At 33.6% G+C, this 21409-nt stretch overlaps 1 protein-coding gene across 2 annotated transcripts; it reads right to left on the bottom strand.

Annotated features, from left to right (window-relative positions):
• Window positions 1-6: 6 nt before the first annotated feature.
• Window positions 7-21239, bottom strand: LOC134266053 (sodium- and chloride-dependent GABA transporter 2-like). 2 transcript variants are annotated; one of them, XM_062748284.1, is made up of 15 exons: window positions 21114-21239; window positions 20346-20480; window positions 16270-16441; window positions 15139-15225; window positions 14543-14714; window positions 14041-14205; window positions 13514-13620; window positions 12840-12970; window positions 11834-11851; window positions 7569-7681; window positions 6953-7105; window positions 6555-6651; window positions 5998-6071; window positions 5549-5722; window positions 7-2427 (listed from the first exon to the last, which is right to left on the bottom strand). In XM_062748284.1, the coding sequence occupies exons 1-15, from the start codon at window positions 21202-21204 to the stop codon at window positions 2209-2211; spliced, it is 1908 nt and encodes a 635-aa protein (XP_062604268.1). In that variant the 5' UTR covers window positions 21205-21239; the 3' UTR covers window positions 7-2208. The 2 variants fall into 2 exon arrangements, with proteins under 2 accessions (XP_062604268.1, XP_062604269.1); XM_062748285.1 differs by lacking the exon at window positions 11834-11851.
• Window positions 21240-21409: the final 170 nt, after the last annotated feature.

Below are 21409 nucleotides of genomic sequence, written 5' to 3'. Positions count from 1 at the left end.
TTACCATAAGCTAGAGGCAAGCCTCATTGATAGTAAAGCTTATATCATATTGTAAACTTTGATATATTTAGGTAGACCTAATTACTGTGTTGTACATTTTGAATTTACTTATGAGAGTTATGCTGAAAATTTTGAGTCTACTTGTTGTGGTTATCTTATTGTTAATAATGCATTTATCTCCACCTTACTGCAAGTTAATTCATCATGATACTAACAGTATTGTAAATCACTTTATATTAACGAGAACTTTATTTTCAGCGAGACTGTCAGGTGGCGAAAAATTTGTCCACACAAAAAAATTGTAATAGCATAGCTTACGTAAATACAGTAATAACTAGACTTCATGAAAATTTGTCCTTCTTGTTAGTACTAAGTAGCTTTATCGCGGAAAATGAGATCTCGTGAAAAATTATAATCTACAGTATGTATTTTCCAAAAAAATCTTGTAAGATTTTGATATGAAAAATTGCTTATAAAAACCATGGATTCTGCTTTATTAAATAATTCTAAATCATTATCAGATAGACAATCCATTGTTACATTAAACAATTTTTATTGCTGATATCATGAAAAGCAATGAAATTAAATAAAATACCCCACATAAAATTTGATAAAATACTGTGCTGGTCAATATCAAGCAATTTATTCCATTTTTCAAAAATTCTTATTCTACTCCCCAAAACTGAGAGATAGTAAAACATAATATGGATTACTAATTTTCCACCCCAGCGCATTTTTTGGTACAGCTGTTTTCAATAAAAACCCATGGATTGATAAAAGCATATAATCATGCATTAAAAAGCCCATAGATACTCCAGATTTTCCAATATATACTTAGTAATAGAAAGCCAAGATATGTTGAGATTGTGCCAGTTTAATAATAAAATCTGTCCAATAACAAAACTGTTTCCTTCTGCCAGCCAAGAATTTTTGCAAGTTAACCCCCCCCCCTTCCTTTTTCCAAATGCCTCCTATTAAAAAAATTACCATTCCATTCCTTGCCTGTGAACAAGAAATGCTTGTACATGTACAGAAATCTATAAAAATAGAATATACATGTACATGTGCCACATGAAAAATTTATTATATATAACCATTATATTCTCTATTGTATGATTTTTATCATTATATTCTTTATAACAACCTCAATTCCACAAATGCTGCATCTACTGGCCATTTCAATTATCAATGGCTGTGGTTGAAACACACACTGTCTATTAATAATAATACTTTATAGGAAACAAATGTAGTGTACTTGTCCCAAAGAATTAACACTGTACAGTATGGGTATATTGTACCACTCAAAACCAATTTCTTAATGAATGTGACTTTCATTTTTCTGACTCTCATTTGCTAGAATATTCATTCTAAAATAACTATAAATTAAAACGATACCACAGTTAACATTTTAATATTATGATAAAAAGAGTATTTAAAACATTCTCATAAACATAAATTGATGGGAATATAATTATACACAATGTTAATGTTCTAAGACTACTGGACTAGTTCACAATACTTTGATTTCATTCAAGTCTTCAACAATTCATATTTTCAAATTTGTGTCATACTGACAAACATGAAACCAGTTTTGAAAAAAGTACATGTTTGAGTTGTATTATGTGAAAAAAAAGAACTTTCTCATACGTATTAAAGATAAAAATTATAAACAGATAAAACTGATCAAAATAAAAAGTTTCAGTATAGGTTCCATCAAAATGCATTTTCAGATCAAAAACATAATTTTGAAAAATAAATGCACTGACAGTCTCATGATTAACATTTTAACATAATCATTCAAAAAAATATCAGCATGATTTTTTTTTATGAAAAATTATAACCAAACTGCTTTTCCTGCATTATGCAATTTTAATATAAAGAAGAAAAAAAACATATATTGAGAGTATTCAATACAACATGTAATGACATGAAAATAACAATGTTCCATATATACATTCTATTTTCCTTTCCTTCCCCTTGTATAAAATGAATAAATCACTGGTGAGATCCCCTGTTTAAGGCTTTAGAATGTCTGCAGATCTAGCATTTATTGAAACACAACTATTTCTCCATGGTATGAAAATAAACATAACACTACCCACACCTCCACATTCCTGCGTCCATGTGTAAATGAAAGGTTATGAGTCACACCACTTTGTTTCTCTAGATCCACCTCTCCCTATTGAGATTCACACCAGCCATTCATTGCTAAATACGACTGGAGCGTAGACGAGTGTCCAGGGGCTCCATTTCGGGGTCGTACACATTTTTGTGGATGTCGTCCATTGGGTACAGTGAGGAGCCGTTACGTCCGTAGCTGTTGGTGTTGTAGGAGTAAGCCGGTGGTGCGCTAGGCTCCGGGGCGGGGTAGTAACCTTGATAGTCACGTGGTTCCTCCTGATTACCACAGAACATGTACTGCATTCTCTGTTTTAAAAAAACCATCCTTATCTTAGAAAAATAATAAATTAGTTCTTCCAAGAAAAATTTAAACTGAAAAAGAACTACGAACTCTAACTCTTGATTCCCGCCTACATTTTGCACCCATTAAATTCAATATTAATGGCAATTTGGCCATTGAATCTTTGTTTAATACAAAGAACAGTTCTATGGTAATTGATTAATCATTTTAATTCCAGGGCTGGATAGTAAATTATCATTAATTCCAGCTCTTGAAAAAAGGGGGGTAGACGATATTTTCTAGTGAAATCGAACTTTCAAGAATCACCATATTTTGAAATAGTCTTAAATATGATAAAATGTATCTCATATCTTTTCTTATGTTTTACGCAAATAAATAAAAGACATAAATTAATAAAATACAGTTATTTAGTTGTAAATAGCTTTAAAATTGGTGAAAAATCAGCATTTTTTTCGTTTTTTGTCTATAAACATATGTTCCCCCCCGTGAAACACAAAAAGCTTTGGCATAAATTTGTAAAATGACAGTCCATATTAATTGTAAGAAGGAATTTTTGTTTCACGGGGGGGAAAGATGTTTTAAAAATATTTTCCATTTTCCGTTGATTTCTATATAAACAAGAGGCCCAAGGGCCACAGCGCTCACCTGAGCACATCAGGCTTGAATTTACTCCCCCCCCCCCCAAAATTCTTCTCCAGGCGTTCATCATTTGAACAAACTAGAATCTACACTACCTGAGGATGATTCCATATAAATATCACTAATCATAGCTTTGAAGTACTTGAAAAGAAGATTTTAAAAGGTTTCCCTATATATCCCTATGTAAAACTTGGGTCAGCCATTTTGGCCCCACCCTAGCCCCAGGGGTCATAATTTGAACAAACTTGAATCTACACTACCTGAGGATGATTCCACACGAGTTTCATCTTTCCTGGCCCAGTGGTTCTGGAGAAGGATTTTTAAAGATATTTCCTATATATTCCTATGTAAAACTTGAGTCGGCCATTTTGGCCCCACCCTTGCCCCGGGGGGCATGATTTGAACAAACTTGAATCTACACTACCTGAGGATGATTCCACATGAGTTTCATCTTTCCTGGCTCAGTGGTTCTGGAGAAGAAGATTTTTAAAGATTTTTACTATATATTCCTATGTAAAAATTGGGTCGGCCATTATGGCCCCATCCTTGCCCCGGGGGTCATGATTTGAACAAATTTGAATCTACACTACCTGAGGATGATTCCACATGAGTTTCATCTTTCCTGGCTCAGTGGTTCTGGGGAAGAAGATTTTTAAAGATTTTTCTTATATATTCCTATGTAAAACTTGGGTCGGCCATTTTGGCCCCACCCTTGCCCCGGGGATCATGATTTGAACAAACTTGAATCTACACTATATAGGATGATTCCACATGAGTTTCATCTTTCCTGGCCCAGTGGTTCTGGAGAAGAAGATTTTTTTTCAAGATTTTTCCTATATATTCCTATGTAAAAATTGGGTCGGCCATTATGGCCCCATCCTTGCCCCGGGGGTCATGATTTGAACAAATTTGAATCTACACTACCTGAGGATGATTCCACATGAGTTTCATCTTTCCTGGTCCAGTGGTTCTGGAGAAGAAGATTTTTAAAAGATTTTTCCTATATATTCCTATGTAAAACTTGGGTATTTTGGCCCCACCCTTGCCCCGGGGGTCATAATTTGAACAAACTTGAATCTACACTACCTGAGGATGATTCCACATGAGTTTCATCTTTCCTGGCTCAGTGGTTCTGGAGAAGAAGATTTTTAAAGATTTTTCCTATATATTCCTATGTAAAACTTGGAATATCGGCCATTTTGGCCCCACCCTTGCCCCTGTTTTAGGGGGCATGATTTGAACAAACTTGAATCTACACTACCTGAGGATGCTTTCACATGAGTTTCATCTTTCCTGGCCCAGCGGTTCTGGAGAAGAAGATTTTTTAAAAATGCCATTAATTTTTAACAAATTCATGATTATCTCCCCTTGAAAAAGGGTGTGGCCCTTCATTTGAACAAACTTGAATCACCTTCACCCAAGGATACTTTGTGCCAAGTTTGGTTGAAATTGGCCCAGTGGTTCTTGAGAAGATGATGAAAATGTGAAAAGTTTACGACGACAACAACGACAACGACAACAACAACAACGACGACAGACAACGGACAAATTTTGATCAGAAAAGCTCACTTGAGCCTTTGGCTCAGGTGAGCTAAAAACACAAGTTTTACCAAAATTATAGAGTTATCTCTCTTTTGTATCCCAAATAAGTTCCGTTTTATGAAAATTTATATAAATATCTATAAAATGTTTGAAAATCATTCGAATATGTTAACTTCTGAGAATTGACTTAGAGGTAGGCGGGAGAACAATACTATTGTTCGTAGTTCTTCTTTGTAACAAAAAGTTTTCAAAATTATCTGCTTCCTTTACAAACTTGACCTCAAACATGATATCAGTGAATGACATTCCTTACAAATACTACTCAATACAGCCAAAGATTAATTAATTACTCTTGCCTAATTATCATGATACTATCTGAATTCTAATCTTGCTTTATCTAGGTAAAACAACATTTAATGAAACAAGAGGCCCAGGGGCCACATCGCTCACCTGAGCACTGTGGCAAGGAAAAAGTAGAAATTAATTTATTATTGAAAAGTTTAAATCCAAAAGTAGTTCCATGACCAATCATGGCTTTGCTATTCTTGAGAGGAAGATTTTTAAAAGAATTTTCCTACATATTTCTATGTAAAACTTTGGTCGGCCATTGTGGCCTCGTCCTACCCCCGGGGGTCATGATTTGAACAAACTTGAATGTACACTACCTGGGGATGCTTCCATATAAATATGAACAATTATGGTTTACAGACAGACGAACCTCCCCAGGATGAAAATGTGATCACACTAAAGCTCACTTGAGCCTTTGGCTCAGTGTGAGATTTTTCCCATATATTTCTATGTAAAAGTTTGATTCCCCATTGTGGCCCCCCCCCCCCGGGGGTCAAATTTGAAAATATGATTTGTTTAAGTCAAAATGTCAGGTTAAAAGCAAAAATATTTTATGTTTCCATGCCCAGCCCTTTTCACTCCCCTATACAACATTACCTCTTTGCAAGTTCCCTCGTACAGACCACAGCTGTGCATGGCAGCGGCGGGGATAGCGATGTAGGGGACGGCGGAGATAATCCAGGACACCAGGTCAAAGACCTTAGAATACTCCTCCCCTGCGTACTTCATAGGGGAGCCCAGGTACATGATGAACGAGTACAACCAAAAACCCTGTATTATATATAAATAGAAATTAGTACATGTACAATCAGAAACCCTGTCAGGAACAAAAAAGATAAATTTCAGTTGGGTACAAACAAAACCCCTGTCATTTACAAAAGGATATTATAAAAAAAAAACAAAATTAAAATTTTTCCTACCCAGGCACTTAAATTATTATGAAAGGATTCTCTTGTATTCAACAATGTCATCAAAGCTATTTTTTTATTTTAAACAACTGGGAGGAGAGGTTATGAAGCCTTATGATTTTTTTTTCCAATACTTACGGCTGTGGCAGTAGCAGCCAGGATACACCATATACTGATCAGGATCCTCTCTACTATGCTGAATGTGTGCTTCACTGAAAATAAATCAAAACATGGAGGTCAGAAGAGATCTTACAGAAATGATTCTGTGATTTAATATCCTTAATACATGTTAAAATATAATACAGAACTGAATATCAAGTGAGCATTGATTCTGAAATTTCCATTTTTGAAAAACTGTTTGCAACAACCAGGAACTAACATAAACTTAAGATGGAAAGACAAGAAGGAAACCTATAGTCCCTCTGTTCTCACAAGTATAATAATAAATTACAGTACTGTATACAGGGTTATTTTCGCCCAGTCTTATTTTCACCCTTTTACACCTACAAACGATTTTGCCCAATTTTGAATTTGCTCAGACACAGTTCTGTTTAATGAGATAATGCCCTTTTCTTTCAATTTGCTCCCGTTTAAATTCACCCAAATGCGACGAGGGTGAAAGGGGCAAAAAATAAAACATGGGCGAAAATTGCCCTGTATGAACATGTTACCCCTTATCAGCATAAACAACTCACCATAAACAATAATAACAGACACTGCTAATATGAATACAGTGATAAATCTCATTCTGGTGATGGATTGGTCCAACAGAATGATGTAGTAAAATCCAGCCTGAAACGAGAGAAACTATTCCTTACAAAAATACACAAACATGTTTCATTAATGCATGCATGCAAAATTTTCCCACTATTTCCTGTTAACCAACTCTTTTAAATTATACATGCAACTTTTTACATTCTTAATGTATTTTAGGGACTTTCATGCTGCTTCTTGCCTGCTAATCTATATACACACTAATACATGTGGTTGAAAATTTACAGTGAGCTAATTTATCATTTAGTTCTCAAGGGAACAAATAAAAAAAACAAAAACAAAAACAAATGGAATCCAGATATTTTTAAATAAACCATACCCTTGTGGTCATGAGGAGTCCCAGACACATCAAGGCTACCATGAGAAAGAACGTTGTAACAAAGGTACAGCAATGCTTCCTGTCAAAGAGACGTGCAAATCGCGACGTCAAGCTGTCTACGATGTTATCAACAATTGTCAACATCGCAACACACTGAAATAAAAGAAAGAAACAATTGTCAACATTGCAACACAATGAAGAAAAGAAATACAAGATTCATTTATTTTACACAAAAACAAAAGAAATAGCAAATCCATTTAATTTTTCCGTTCAAAGTTGCATGCAAATGGTGATGTAAAACTATCTAAGATGTAATCAATAATTGTCAATTGTGATTACAGTTACATGTAATTAATTTATTAGCAATTTCCTGTTGAACTTTAGTACCTCAGTTGATGAAATCTCTACTATATGGATATGTTAAAAGTGATTTGAAAGTCCTAAACAATGCTTCAAGTTCTTAAAGTATTTTATACCAAAAAATTAATTAATTATTTTTTTGGTTTAAGTATTTCACCCTTAATATTTCAAACCCTTTGATATATCATACACATGGAATAGGAAATAACAAGATTTGAAAAAAACACTAAATTGCATGTCACATAAAACTACATACCAGAAACATAAACCCGCAAATGAAGATGGACAAGAAGAAAAGCATGGCGTAAACTGGTGGGACATCTAACTCCGCGAAGGCTGCTGGCATCGCATTAAAAACCAGCTCTATACCTGTAAAATAATTATGAGCCCATGAATCTCTCCATTCAGAATTTTTTTTTTTAACTTCTAAAAAATTATACTTGTATCCTAAAAAGAAATAATGAAAGTTATGAAACACATCTTGAATATGGAAATTGATTAAAAAAATAAAATAACAAGTACAAATAAAGAAAATTTTGCAAATGAAAACAAAAACCACATAATATTAATTTGTCATACAGATACTTAACATCAAGTCAACTCCTATTTTAAAGAAAAAATAAAACAAAACTCTGTTTAACATATTTACAAACAAAAATCTAAATTGTGTCTGTGAAACACTGAAGCCACCATATACCAGCTCCTGGTCAAACATAATTTTTTTAAAAGTAGGTCAATTAGCTCTAAGGTCAATAGGACAAAAATTTTGGTACTTAGCCACAAAAAGGTATTGCCACAAGAAATAATTACAAACAAAATATGAAAACCCTATTATCAACCATTCAGAAATTATAGATAATTTTAATGTTTTCAAATTAAAATAGGTCAAACCCTAGATCAAGGTCAAATGTTGTTGCCCAAAAAAGTGTCTAGTGAGTGTCAAGATGAAAGAGATGAGAGTCCTAATATCAACCTTCAGAAGATATGGCTGAGGTTTATGTCTAACTAGAAAACTGACCAGTCAGCAAGGGCCCCGCCATGGGGTAGAATTAAAGGGTGCAGCTTACAGAATGATTAATAAATGTACAAAGAATAAGCAACAGCAACTGTATTCTTAAAATTTCAAGATAATTTCTGAATATTCAAAAACCTGAAAACAATATCCTAGTATTTACATTAGGCAGTAAAGAACAACTTAATATTGAATGTACAATGTATATTTAAGAATTATGAAGCTTGTGTTATATAAAATGCCTGCCTTCAATGAATGCAAATATCATGAAGGCTTGACCTTAACTTCAAACAAACAGCAGTTGCAGACAAAGGTTTTCATTAATCTTAAAGTGACAGATAAAGAAAATCCTACTAAATTTTCTGCAGCAGGCTAGATAATTAATCCCAAGGGATTAATTGTACCTCTCTCATCATTTTCTTCTAAATTTACAATAAGAACTTTTTTCAGTATTAATGATAGAATGGGGTTTTTATACAACTACATTAAAAATTAATAATATTGTCTTGAATTAATGTATTAAAAAAAAAAGTGAAAAAAAGTAAATCAAAAAATCTTCTTTAATCTATTTCTTTTTTTTAGAATTCAATGAAATCATAACTATCAAAAAAAAATAAATAATCAAAATTTATAATTAAATCCACATTTCAGAGTGTTCATAGCATTCCAAATTGATTTAACTTCAAAACAAACTTCATTTGCAGACAGAGGTGGTAATTAATCTCAATGTGACAGATAAAGATAATGCTCTGGATTTTCTTCAGGAGGAAAGCTAATTAATCCCAATGGACTCCTAGCAGCATTCAGTTTACAATGGGAACATCTTCAGCAGTTATCTCCCTTTGCCAATGCAATTCTTATATAAAGTTAAGGAATCTACCCCACCACCCCAGCTCCAAACCAGGGGACATATATATATCAAACTTAGCATCAAAATATGTATTTCTGCCTATTGAACTATCGGTACCAAATTTGTAAAAAGATGATTGGGCAACCATAAAAAAAGTTGCCCATTCATTTTTATGCATAATTAAGGAATCTAACACAGTTACACCACACCCAGCTCCAAACCAGAAGACATAGAGAACCAAACTTAGCATCAAAATATGTATTTATGCTTACTGAACTACCATACCAAATTTGAACTTGATTGGGCAACCATAAAAAAAAGTTATTAGAAAAAAACAGAAAATTTGTGGACGGAAGAGTGACAGACGGACGGACAGAGTGATTACTATAGGGCACCCGCAAATCCTTGCGGGGCCCTAATTAAAGTTTTGGTTCTTGCTCATCTTTCAAGAGGCATCACCACTCGAGATTTATACCTATATTGGGCACTAAGTGAACAGCGAGGGACTTTTTTTGTGCCAGCACCTGGAACACAGGACCTTGGTTAAAATGGTCTTCCATGTGGGAAGTAAATCTAAGTTCGTTTTTCAAAAAAAAAGATTAAACCCAAAGGTCATAATGTTTAGGTAAAATATGTTGGAACCCTCACAAGAATTGATCACAAAAATACACATATAAAATATGGAAGCCCTAGCAACTTTTATATAGAAGTTAAGGGCAAGATTCAAAGTTTGGGGATTTTTTTTGGACCAACATCCAGCCAAATGAGAACCTATGTATACACTAAATCTTTGATATGATGTCAGCACTACTGATTAAGTAACTGCTGAGAATATAAATGGAGATATTATATTTATTGAATTTGCACCCGTCCAGGGCCCAGGGGATGACAAATCCCATTGCCCGACGCCCGGGGCTAGTGAATTTTAGGGGTGGGCAAGTGGAATTTTATCAACCACTTGCCCGTGGGCAAGTAACTTATCAAAAGTAAAATCAATATGTAACTCATAGATTTAAAGCTGGGCATAGGGGCTTTTATGATCTACTTAGTATTTGTCTTCCTCTTGTTATGAAATATATAAGAATACAGTATTAGCTCATGTCAGGGCAAGCAAAAATTCAGGTAGGGCAAGTGAATTTTGACCATGTACTTGCCCTTGGACAAGTGCCTTAAAAATCTATTTGTCAGCCCCTGAGGGCCAAATTAAAAAGAATAATTTTTTTTACAATAATTTATATTGTAAATATTGTATGTCACGTAGGTCATGGTGTTTTACTTCAACATGTTAAAAATACTAAAACAAAATCATGCTGGTCAAACCAGTATGTTTCTTGTGAACTGGTTAAATTTAACTTGCTCAAATAACAAGCCAGCTATTTATTATTTCTAGCCCTGCTGATTGGTTAGTAGCTTTTGTGTCCAATGGAAGCACGCCCTAAAGCATGCTTGCAAAAATAATTACAATATGCTAGATGCTATCATTATATGTAATTTCTGTTTGGTGCTTGATTATAGTAAAACAAATGCAGCAAGCACTGATGTTCTGGTTTATATACAATGAAATTGAACCAAAATAAAAAAAAAATTACAAAAGGGTTACACGATTTTCCAATATATATCAATATCAGATGTCCCTCAAATTTCGTACATGCCCTGGCTTTTAAATATATCTTTAAAGGCCTCTGAAATTTTCTGTAAAAAGATGAACTTGTAAAAACACAAAACAAAACAAAAAGAATGAGACATCTTTTGTGACTAAGAGTACTTTTTGCTAATGAAATGACTTCTATGCTAACACAGTTACAAATGAATCACACACTAAAGTACAACAAGAAATACAGACAATTTCATTTATGTTTAAACTTTCTTCCAAAATGAGGGTGGAAAAAAATTTACTGCAAGTAAATTGCACTACTTTTAATACTTTTTAAAAGTAATTATGTGTCTCAACCAGGATTTGAACCAGTCGGGAAAAAAAGAATATGCATCTGTTCTTGGGGAGGGAAAAGGGTGTTTTTAAAATCCTAGTTAAAAATAATATGTTGAGGTCGAGTGCAGATACTTAGAACTATTGTTTTAATTTAGATTGGGCTCCTCAAACCGCACGTGACATTTGGTGCATCTAGATTCTGACGTTACACAACTTCGTATCTAAGTTGCATTACCAAGAAAAAGCCTGAACAATGCTGAAAGTTAATGAAGAACATTTTGTTTATTAATTTATCTTCAATATATATCCATTAAGTCAACGCAAGTTAACTTTTTGTTGAACCTTTGCCATTATTCTCATGAGAATGTAGCTAAAACAAGCGATGCATTGTGGGTCCAAAGTAACTGAGGAAAAAAATTTGGTTGGATCAATTTGCAAAGTCCGAAATTTTCTCTTTGCCCAAGCCTTGCTTTAAGAGCTTGCAGTGACAAGCGTCGCTTTGCAAAGCTCGCTGCGCTTGCTATTATAATTACAGATGTTCTTTAGACAAAGTAAAAAAAAATTTTAAATTGAATTTTGAACATTTTGAAGACATTTGTTACACATTTACAAGTATCCTCAACGCATGAAACATATGATAAACGCTGCTGATATAAACAAAAAAAACAAACATTAAAAATAGCGTGAAGATGATAACGTGCTGTGCTATTTATAGCATCAAAGACTTACTCATTCCCCTTGAGGTGACTAAAAGACAAAACCGAAAACAGAACAAAAATAATTAATGGCAGCACAATCACACTGACAATAAATAATCAAAGAAAAAATAGCAAAGTGCTTGTACATATCACCAGAAAAGGATTTTCAATTGGTAAAATAATGTCATTTCAAATTTAACAATATGAATGCTTTATATGCTTTTTAAAAAAACCTTTAAACTTGATACATGTGCAATGAATCACATTAAATGATATTAAATCTCCGTACATACCATAATTCAAGGAAAACAAGATAACTATATTTTAAAACATGTCAACTAAAGTTAATGTATTTTTTTTTATCTCCAACACAGAAGAGTAATGTTGATATCTCAAACACATGAAAAAAAAAAAGAAATTTCATTTCTGAAATGAAAAAATATCAAATCCTGGTTGAAAGCCTTCTTTTTTTTCCTTTTAAAATGCAGTTGAATTTTCCAGTAAATTCAGACAAAATTTAAACTCAATGATTTTTTTTAAAAGTCTTTCTTAAAATATCATATTTCTATTTTTTTATATGAAGAACAAAATGAAACTCTCTCCTATTTTAAAACACATTTTCAGGTAAAGTAAAAACATTTTTTACTGTTTTATAAGAATAATCAACACGCATTTCCTGCTTATAGAAATTTCCCCTTGAAACTTTCATTTTTTCTTAAGTTTTGTTTTTGGGGGTTAGGGGTGGGTTATCTTTATCAAAATAATCAAGACTATTAAACACACATTTACAACAACAACAAAATCAAATTTTGTTTCTTCATATTCCAAATACATGAAAGAGTTGTCTTTCTTTCCTCTATATTCACAAAAAAAAGTCTTCTTATACGAAGTACTCATTAGCATGATTAGTACAGGTATACAGCTTTATCATGCTAATAACCCAGAGCTTCCACAACATTTTTCTAGCTTTATCTGCAATAAACACACAAACATTCCTATAAAATATATAAAAGTAAGAAGAACTTTATTTTACCTACCATTAAATGCGTCATCTTTTAAGACGTTCTTCACTTGGGATTTGGCCAACAGGTTCCCTATATACGGCACCATTGCCAGTTGGGGTATCTGTATTACCAGGGCATACGTTATAATGACCAGCAACCAGCCCCTACAAATACAGAATATGGCTCAGATATCATTAGCAACAGGTCCCTATAAATATAGAAATATAAGTCAGATATCATTAGCAACCAGCCCCTATAAACAGAGAAATACAAGTCAGATATCCTTAGCAACCAGCCCCTATAAACAGAGAAATACATGTATAGGTCAGATATCATTAGCCACCAGCCCCTGTAAATCAGCTGTGTGTATAAGTCAAATTGAATTAGCAACAACACCCCATCAATCGGAATTACAATTAAACTTAATAGTTATGAAGAATACAAATTTATAATGGATTCACACATTGATTTTTCTTGTACTATTTTTAAGTCGTTTTTATGATATCACTAGATAATCATTTAGTTCATTATCACTGATAATGAACAAGTCAGATTTGAAGTTTATATGAATCAAAAGTTTGGCATTACACTATGTGTTTTACAGTGTACTTAATGACTATGCTATTATTTTTTGGCATGTTCAAAAAATTAAAATATTTGCTAACATTTTACCTTTTTTTAGATGATGTCATCAGTGTAAAACTTACAGGTTTCGACTAATTTTTCCCTTTCCTGTAAATTTCCCCATCGTCACTGGAATGGCTGTCCACACAGGTAAGGAGTTCATCAACAAATCAAAGCCCTCACTGACAGTCTGAAAGGAGTTCATACAGGTGGTCGTTCAAACTTTGAACATCTTACAGAGTTATTCAAGGTATGAACATCTTACAGATTTATTCAAACTAGGAACATCTCACATAGTTTTTTCAGAATTTGAACATCTTACAGTAACTGTTATTCAAGCTTTGAGCATAGTATGTAGTTATTGAAACAGTGAACATCTTACAGAGTTGTTTAAAGTAGGAACATCTTACAGAGTTATTCAAACTTTTAAAATTTTAGTTATTCAAAGTTTGAGTAGTTATTCAACTATGAACATTTTACAGAATTATTCAAACTATGATCATCTATACAGATAATCAAACTTTGAAGATCAGAAAATTTATGAGAGCCGCATACATAGCGTAAATTAATATCATTTGAAAAAAGTACTTTTAGAGTAATGTAAACCTACATTAACCAGTACTCTGGTATCCACGGGCTGCAGGAAGCCTTTGAAGTCCAGGTTATAGAACCGTAGCAGGAAACTGTTAGAGTGCTCCGATTCTAGATTGCTATAGCCGTAACCCAGCACAGCCAACAGCATACCAACAAAGGTAGGCCCCAGTATAAACAAAATCTGAAAGGATGTAGCATTTATATGAATTAAATAAATAATACCAAGAGGTCCATGGGCCATATCACTCACCTGAGCAATGTGGCTAAGGAACAAACAAAAATTGGCTAAGTATTGAAAAATTTAAATTCAAAAGTCGTCCCGACCTACTCCTAAAAGGAGGGGGGGGGGGGGTATGATTTGAACAAAACTGAAGCTTAATATAAATTTTGGACTTTGAGTAATATACGTCCATGTTCTACATGATTTATCAACCAACACATGCACATTGTTGCATTAAAACTTTTTATCTATCAAACAATAATTTGCTGTTTTCTTTCATTTTTATGCAAATTCATACCCATCCAGAAACCCGTGCTCCAAAGGCCGTGAAGAGAAAGACCAGTATCCAGAGGACGGCCAGCGTAACAGGAAGTAGGGAAATCCCAACATTCTGAAGCTGTGATGTAAACGTCCAGATGGGAAACCCCGTTATATTACTGACAGAGCTTGAGAGCTGTAGATAGGCATTACTGAAAAAAAGGGAAATATGAATCAAAGTACTGATAGTACTGAAAGACATTATACAAATGAAAAAAAAAATTTCAAAACATATAACTTTGATTTAAAATGTGTTTTTGCCTGCTTATCAATTAGAAACAACCCTTCCATTCTGCAATTTTCAAGTCAATTCCTCAAGTAATTTAATTATTACAATATTCAAATAGTTTGAGGCTCATGTTAGCATTTTAAATCTGAAATGGTAGAAAATAGAAAGATTACCCTTTCACATGATATAATAAAAAAAATCTTAAAAACTTTAATTGTAGCAACATTGTGAAAAACTCGAATACAACATTACAGATCTAGACAACATTTACATGATATTCAGATGTTGATTTTCATGTTTATTGAATACTTACTATTAATGAATACTTACTATAAATGAATACTTACTGGTAGAATTCTAACTCCGGTGTAGTTTTTGAATTCTGTCCCACTCCTTTAAATTCGTAGGTATTTCCATTATCTGTTCCTGTTACACTGCAAACAAAAGACATTTTTTTTTATATCATCAATGATCATGGAAAGCAAATATCACAGATGGACAAAAAATAATATGTATTTAAGAAAAAAGTCTATAGGGGATAATTTTCTATTTGTTTGAAAAGAATCTTGTATGTACTTTGTCAAAAATATTAGTGTGACCCTTACACAAGTGAAAAGTTCAGATGAATTAAATGAAATTAAAAGTTTCAGATTCCATCCACTTTCGTTAACATACAGTATTTTTTCCATCAACTCTAGAAAATGGAAACATCGTACAGATAAAATAAATCAGCGGATTAAGTTAAGGGACTTTGTTTTAATTAAATGATTTATATGATTTTTTAAATTTAAATTCTAGCAAGGAAATTATAAATTTGTCTATCAAATGCCATCCTTCTACTTTTCTGTGGATGTCAATACAGCTTAATGAAGAGAATATCAAGCCTTTATGTTCTACTTTTATACTCCTTAATCAGTATCATATCAGCTTGTCCTATCCACAATTATTATACTAACACTTTTGTATGGATATCAGAACAGTATGGCATATCCACTCTTATACATACACTTTTGTGTGGATATCAGCACAATTTGGTGTATCCACTTTCATACTTACACTTTTGTGTGGATATCAGCACAGTTTGGTGTATCCACTTTCATACTTACACTTTTGTGTGGATATCAGCACAGTTTGGTGTATCCACTTTCATACTTACACTTTTGTGTGGATATCAGCACAGTTTGGCGTATTCCACTTTCATACTTACACTTTTGTGTGGATATCAGCACAGTTTGGTATATCCACTTTCATACTTACACTTTTGTGTGGATATCAGCACAGTTTGGTGTATCCACTTTCATACTTACACTTTTGTATGGATATCAGCACAGTCTGGTGTATTCCACTTTCATACTTACACTTTAGTGTGGATATCAGCACAGTTTGGTGTATCCACTTTCATACTTACACTTTTGTGTGGATATCAGCACAGTTTGGTGTATATCAGCACAGTTTGGTATATCCACTTTCATACTTACACTTTTGTGTGGATATCAGCACAGTTTAGTGTATTCCACTCATTGTCACAACTGCTCCATACATAAGGCTGCTCAATCATTGAGATGATGGCATACATTCCAAAATGACAGACCAATGGGGCAACATATAAACAGGTCAGGAAAAGGTCAACCAATAATGCCACGCCCACTCCTAAAAAAAATACGAAAATTAACCTTAAGGTAGGGGCAAATAGATAGGTCAAATTTTTCCTCAAATTCAATTTTTCTGAAACTTTGATATTTTGTTCTTGGATACAGAATCTCTCTTTATGTATGATATGAAAGAAATTCAATCGCACATTTTTTGCCCACATAGTCTTTCAGACCCCTGTAAGAAGTTTGTGAAATCAGACATTCGACTTGAGAATGAGCCTTATTTTAGAATTTTCTATTGATCTATTGCAAATTTGTGTTATACTTTTAATAAAGATAACCTTTTTGCTACTTTAAATCAGTAAGTCACATTGATACTGGAAAAATTGTGTAAAATATCAAGTAAAAAAGGACATACATTGTGTCAGAAACTGAAAATTCACATGTAAATATCCGACAGTTTCAGTTTTCTTAAGAGAAAATGTATCATTCAATTTTTACAAAAAATTAACAGAATGATTCAAATGGGTCTTAGAATAAAATGTGTAAAAATAAAGAAAATTGAACCGGTGGTTTCAGATATTTTGGTGATTTAAGAAAAATCAATGGCAAAAAACTAAAAGATTCAGTAGATGACGTCACAATATTTGACCTTTGACCTCTTGATACGACCTTGACCTTTGTAGTACATATAAAGAATAGAGACTCCTTATATATGTGTCCAAATATCAGCCCTCTACTATTTAGGGAACAAAAGTTGCACTGCATTTTATAAGTGACTGATACATGCTTGTTTATTGCACTTAGATAGCGTAAACACATTCCAAAATGTAAGCTCCCAAATGACCAATATATAGGATTCTCTGATTTTTTCACAAAATATAACGCAAATTTGCCAAAACTTATTATTTTTCTTTCAGGGATCATTCATTGTTGTCAGTATAGGAATATTATTTTTTTTCCTCCAGTACTTTTTTAAGAAATGGGTTAAAATAGAATCCACGGGTGTTTTGTCCTACCTTAATTCAAAAGGTGGAAAATCCCCGGTAGTTTATAGTATATTTTTGAAAGCAGTGGTTGCTACGATGACCATAACTATAAAGTTACAGTCTTCGAAATAACCTGGGTGTCCCATGCCCGGGACCTGGTAAATTTGCCAGCGGGCATGTGAAAATTCTCAATTTACATGCCCAAAGGGCATGTGTGAATTTTCTTTCGATTCACAATGTTTACTTGTCATTTCTTTTGTCGAACCCTAGTTATTCATCTAAACTTGCTATGTAATGTCTTAAGATGAATTGTCAGTCTACATTCGTCTTTCGTTACATTCTTAATACGATCTGATAAAACGGAAATTATATATGTCAATCGTAATCATTTAAGTGTTTGATTTAAACCTATTTGTCTTCTCAAAGTTTGTTGCTAAATTACAATATGTTTATTGATGCCGCGTGCAGTGGACTGCTGTTATGATGCTATTTCTGATATTCGGTTCAGCTAATCAGCCAACAAAAGACCCACATGCGAGTCAAAAGTTGTCAACAAAAAGTCAAAAACGCATACGAAAATGGCAGACAGACAGGCCATGGTTGATTTAAAACTCTGAAAACAATTTAAACTTAAGATCGAAAGAACTTAAAAACAGAAACACTGCTCTTATAGTTAATTTTTTGTTGCACAATCATCTCTGCCATATGAATGAATTTTGAGTAAGGCATGTACAAATTTCGGTGGGCTGGGTTAAAATGATAGGTATACCTGCCCGAAGGGCATGTGCTGAAAAGAATTGTTGTGAAGACTGAAGTTATATTTCTTGGTTGATGTTAACCTTGCCTTCATGCGTGGAAATATTGTTAAACTTACCAACCTAGTTGGTACAGTATTAACTTTGCACTCACATTAATTTGCATTCACTGGCCAAAGTCAACTTCACTTACCGAAGCAGATGTTTTAAATTTACATTTTCTTAATCAAGTGGCAAGAAGTGAACTTTTATTCGACAGTAAATGTTTACTTCATCTCCATGGGTATATAAAAATACACTGTACCTTCAGAAGTATTGAGTTTTCACTAATTTTGAAATAAAGTCTTGAATTTATCTATTTGAAAAGACTGTTTTAGAATTATTTCCAAATACTTACTTTGCTAATTATCAGATTTGAAGTGATTAATTCCAGTCATTGAAACAATGATAAACAATTTTCCATCGCATCTTATTGAAAGCCAGTTTATACACATGTACATTGTGTACATATATTATTTGGAGCTCATGTACCATTTTTGGATTGGGTGAATAAAATAAACTTGAGCTTGAAAAACATAGGTAATCAGAGATTACAGAGCTCACCTCAACGAATGTTGTCTTTAAGTAAGGCAAAGTCACACAATTAACCAACAAAAAGTGTACATTCCAAAAATGAAAATATTTAAGCAATTTTGATCTGATACTTTGAAATAGACCTACATAAAAAATTTAAACTAGTTCTTCTTCATGAAAATGTAATCAAAATCCAGCATCTGAAGCAAATTTGAGAGTTTTCATCTCTTGATGCAACATTTGTGCAAGTTTGGTTTATACAATGTTATATAAGCCTTATAGTTTTTTGGTAATAGACCTGCACCCATAACTTTTACCTGGTCTATTAACTGAAAAATGTATGTCGAATTCAGCATCCGAAGCAAGTCCATTAGTGTGCATCCTAAGATGTATCGTCCATGCAAGTTTGGTCAATATAGAGCTTATAGTTACTTGGAAATGAAACCTGCACCAAAAACTTTGACCTGTTCACTCAACCAGAAAATGATGGTCAGATTCAGCATCCAAAGCAAGCCTGGTAGTATGCATCCTTAGATGTATCATCCATGCAAGTTTGGTCAACATAGGGCTTATAGTTACTTGGAAATGAAACCTGCACCAAAAACTTTGATCTGTTCACTCAACCGGAAAATGTAGGTCAGATTCAGCATCCGAAGCAAGCCTGGTAGTATGCATCCTTAGATGTATCATCCATGCAAGTTTGGTCAACATAGGGCTTATAGTTACTTGGTAATGAAATCTGCACCAAAAACTTTGACCTGTTCACTCAACCGGAAAATGTAGGTCAGATTCAGCATCCGAAGCAAGCCTGGTAGTATACATCCTTAGACGTATCATCCATGCAAGTTTGGTCAACATAGGGCTTATAGTTACTTGGAAATGAAATCTGCACCAAAAACTTTAACCTGTTCACTCAACCAGAAAATGTAGGTCAGATTCAGCATCTGAAGCAAGCCCAGTAGTATGCATCCTTATATGTATCATCCATGCAAGTTTGGTCAATATAGAGCTTATAGTTACTTGGAAATGAAACCTACACCAAAAACTTTAACCTGTTCACTCAACCGGAAAATGATGGTCAGATTCAGCATCTGAAGCAAGCCCAGTAGTATGCATCCTTAGATGTACCATCCATACAAGTTTGGTCAACATAGGGCTTATACTTGGAAATGAAACCTGCACCAAAAACTTTAACCTGTTCACTCAACCGGAAAATGTAGGTCAGATTCAGCATCCGAAGCAAGCCTGTTAGTATGCATCCTTAGATGTACCATCCATGCAAGTTTGGTCAACATAGGGCTTATAGTTACTTGGAAATGAAACCTACACCAAAAATGTTAACCTGCTCCAGAAACATTAACCTGGTCATTCCTTCGCTGAAATTGCAGCATCTGAAACTTTGACTGGTACAATGAAACACACTAGAACCATCTTCCATGCATGTCTAATCAATATAGGACATAGAAGTACTTAAAAAGAAAACTGCTCCAAAAAACTTAACCTGGGACGCCGACGCCGACACCGACACCGACGCCGACACCGAGGGTATTACATAAGCTCCCCCAACTTCGTTGAGGTGAGCTAAAAAGCTTTGCATGTTCACGATGTTGATTTGAACTAAACTCATTGGTGGATGTCAGTTTACCTTTACTAATTGGCAGGTGTTGGGAGAGCAATCCCACAATGCCTTTCTGATTGTATCCTCCCAGCTTCATCTGAATCAGCATGGCCGGCATACACAAGACAAATAAGTAGACGTACAAGGACACCAAAGCCATTCCTAAAAGAAATCAAGTAACATTGGTAAAGACACAAAACGATACCAGGGTCATTCTTAAAAGAAAATCTTAGGTACTAGTATATTCAAACCTCTTTACCTTAAATTTGATAACAACAATAAAAAAAAACTTAGAGATTACTGAGGATTTCAGACATTCAGGTTAAAATACAGCATGATATTCATATGCATTATGTTTGAGGTACCAATGTTCAACTGTACACTGGAGTGACGTCAAAATATTGAGTACTTCAACATGTTCAAATCAGAACATGAATGTCTTATCAAGGTTTTAATGAAAGACTTTCACTTACAAGCTACTGTAAAATCACTTATTTTTCATGGGGTCAAATTTTCAAGGTTTGAGGAAAAATATTGGTTTGTGGGGATTTGATTTCATAGTAACTAGTTGGGGAATGTTAAGTAGTACTTTAAAATGAAATTTTTCATTTCGTGGTGATTATTAATTCATGAGTCTTTCCATACACTGTAAACAACAAAAATTAACTCCACATAAAAATTAGTGACTTCATAGTAGGTTAGGTTAACAAAGTTCCAGGGAATGAAATTATGACTTCACCCAATGCATCATTTCATTATAATGATGATCGCTAAAAGAGTGTTTAAATATATTACCATTGACAATCCTTATGTAGGCTAGATACGCTGGAAACACTGCAATAAACGAGAGCTGAAGGAGATTCCACTGTGCAAAAGTCTCACCCATCTTGCCAAGTTTGATGAAGATTTGTCAAATAAAAGATGTTCCTACAACATGAATAAAAACATGATTAAATCAAAATCAAATAAAAGTTTAGAAGTTCTTTGTTTTTAAAAAGATGAAAACAATATACCTGATTTCAATTTCTCTCTCTCTCTCTCTTTCTCTCTCTCTCTCTAACAATGTCACAAGTTATTATATCAAATTAAGG

The sequence above is a fragment of the Saccostrea cucullata genome, unplaced genomic scaffold (assembly GCF_032062105.1).
Source record: "Saccostrea cucullata isolate Sc308-1 unplaced genomic scaffold, CSIRO_AGI_Scuc_v1 ctg878, whole genome shotgun sequence".
Lineage (NCBI taxonomy): Eukaryota > Metazoa > Mollusca > Bivalvia > Ostreida > Ostreidae > Saccostrea > Saccostrea cuccullata.
The sequence above is the reverse complement of the archived record's forward strand: the minus strand, read 5'-3'. Positions and strand labels throughout refer to the sequence as shown.

Bases quoted from the DNA above. Each gene is read 5' to 3' on its own strand.
- LOC134266053 (XM_062748284.1), bottom strand. From the start codon at position 21,204: ATGGGTGAGACTTTTGCACAGTGGAATCTCCTTCAGCTCTCGTTTATT. The intron at 16,442-20,345 runs GTAAACTGACAT...TATTTTTTTTAG, and splicing joins ACACCTGCCAATTAGTAAAG to GAGTGGGCGTGGCATTATTG. The intron at 5,723-5,997 runs GTAAGTATTGGA...TATATAATACAG, and splicing joins TGGCTGCTACTGCCACAGCC to GGTTTTTGGTTGTACTCGTT.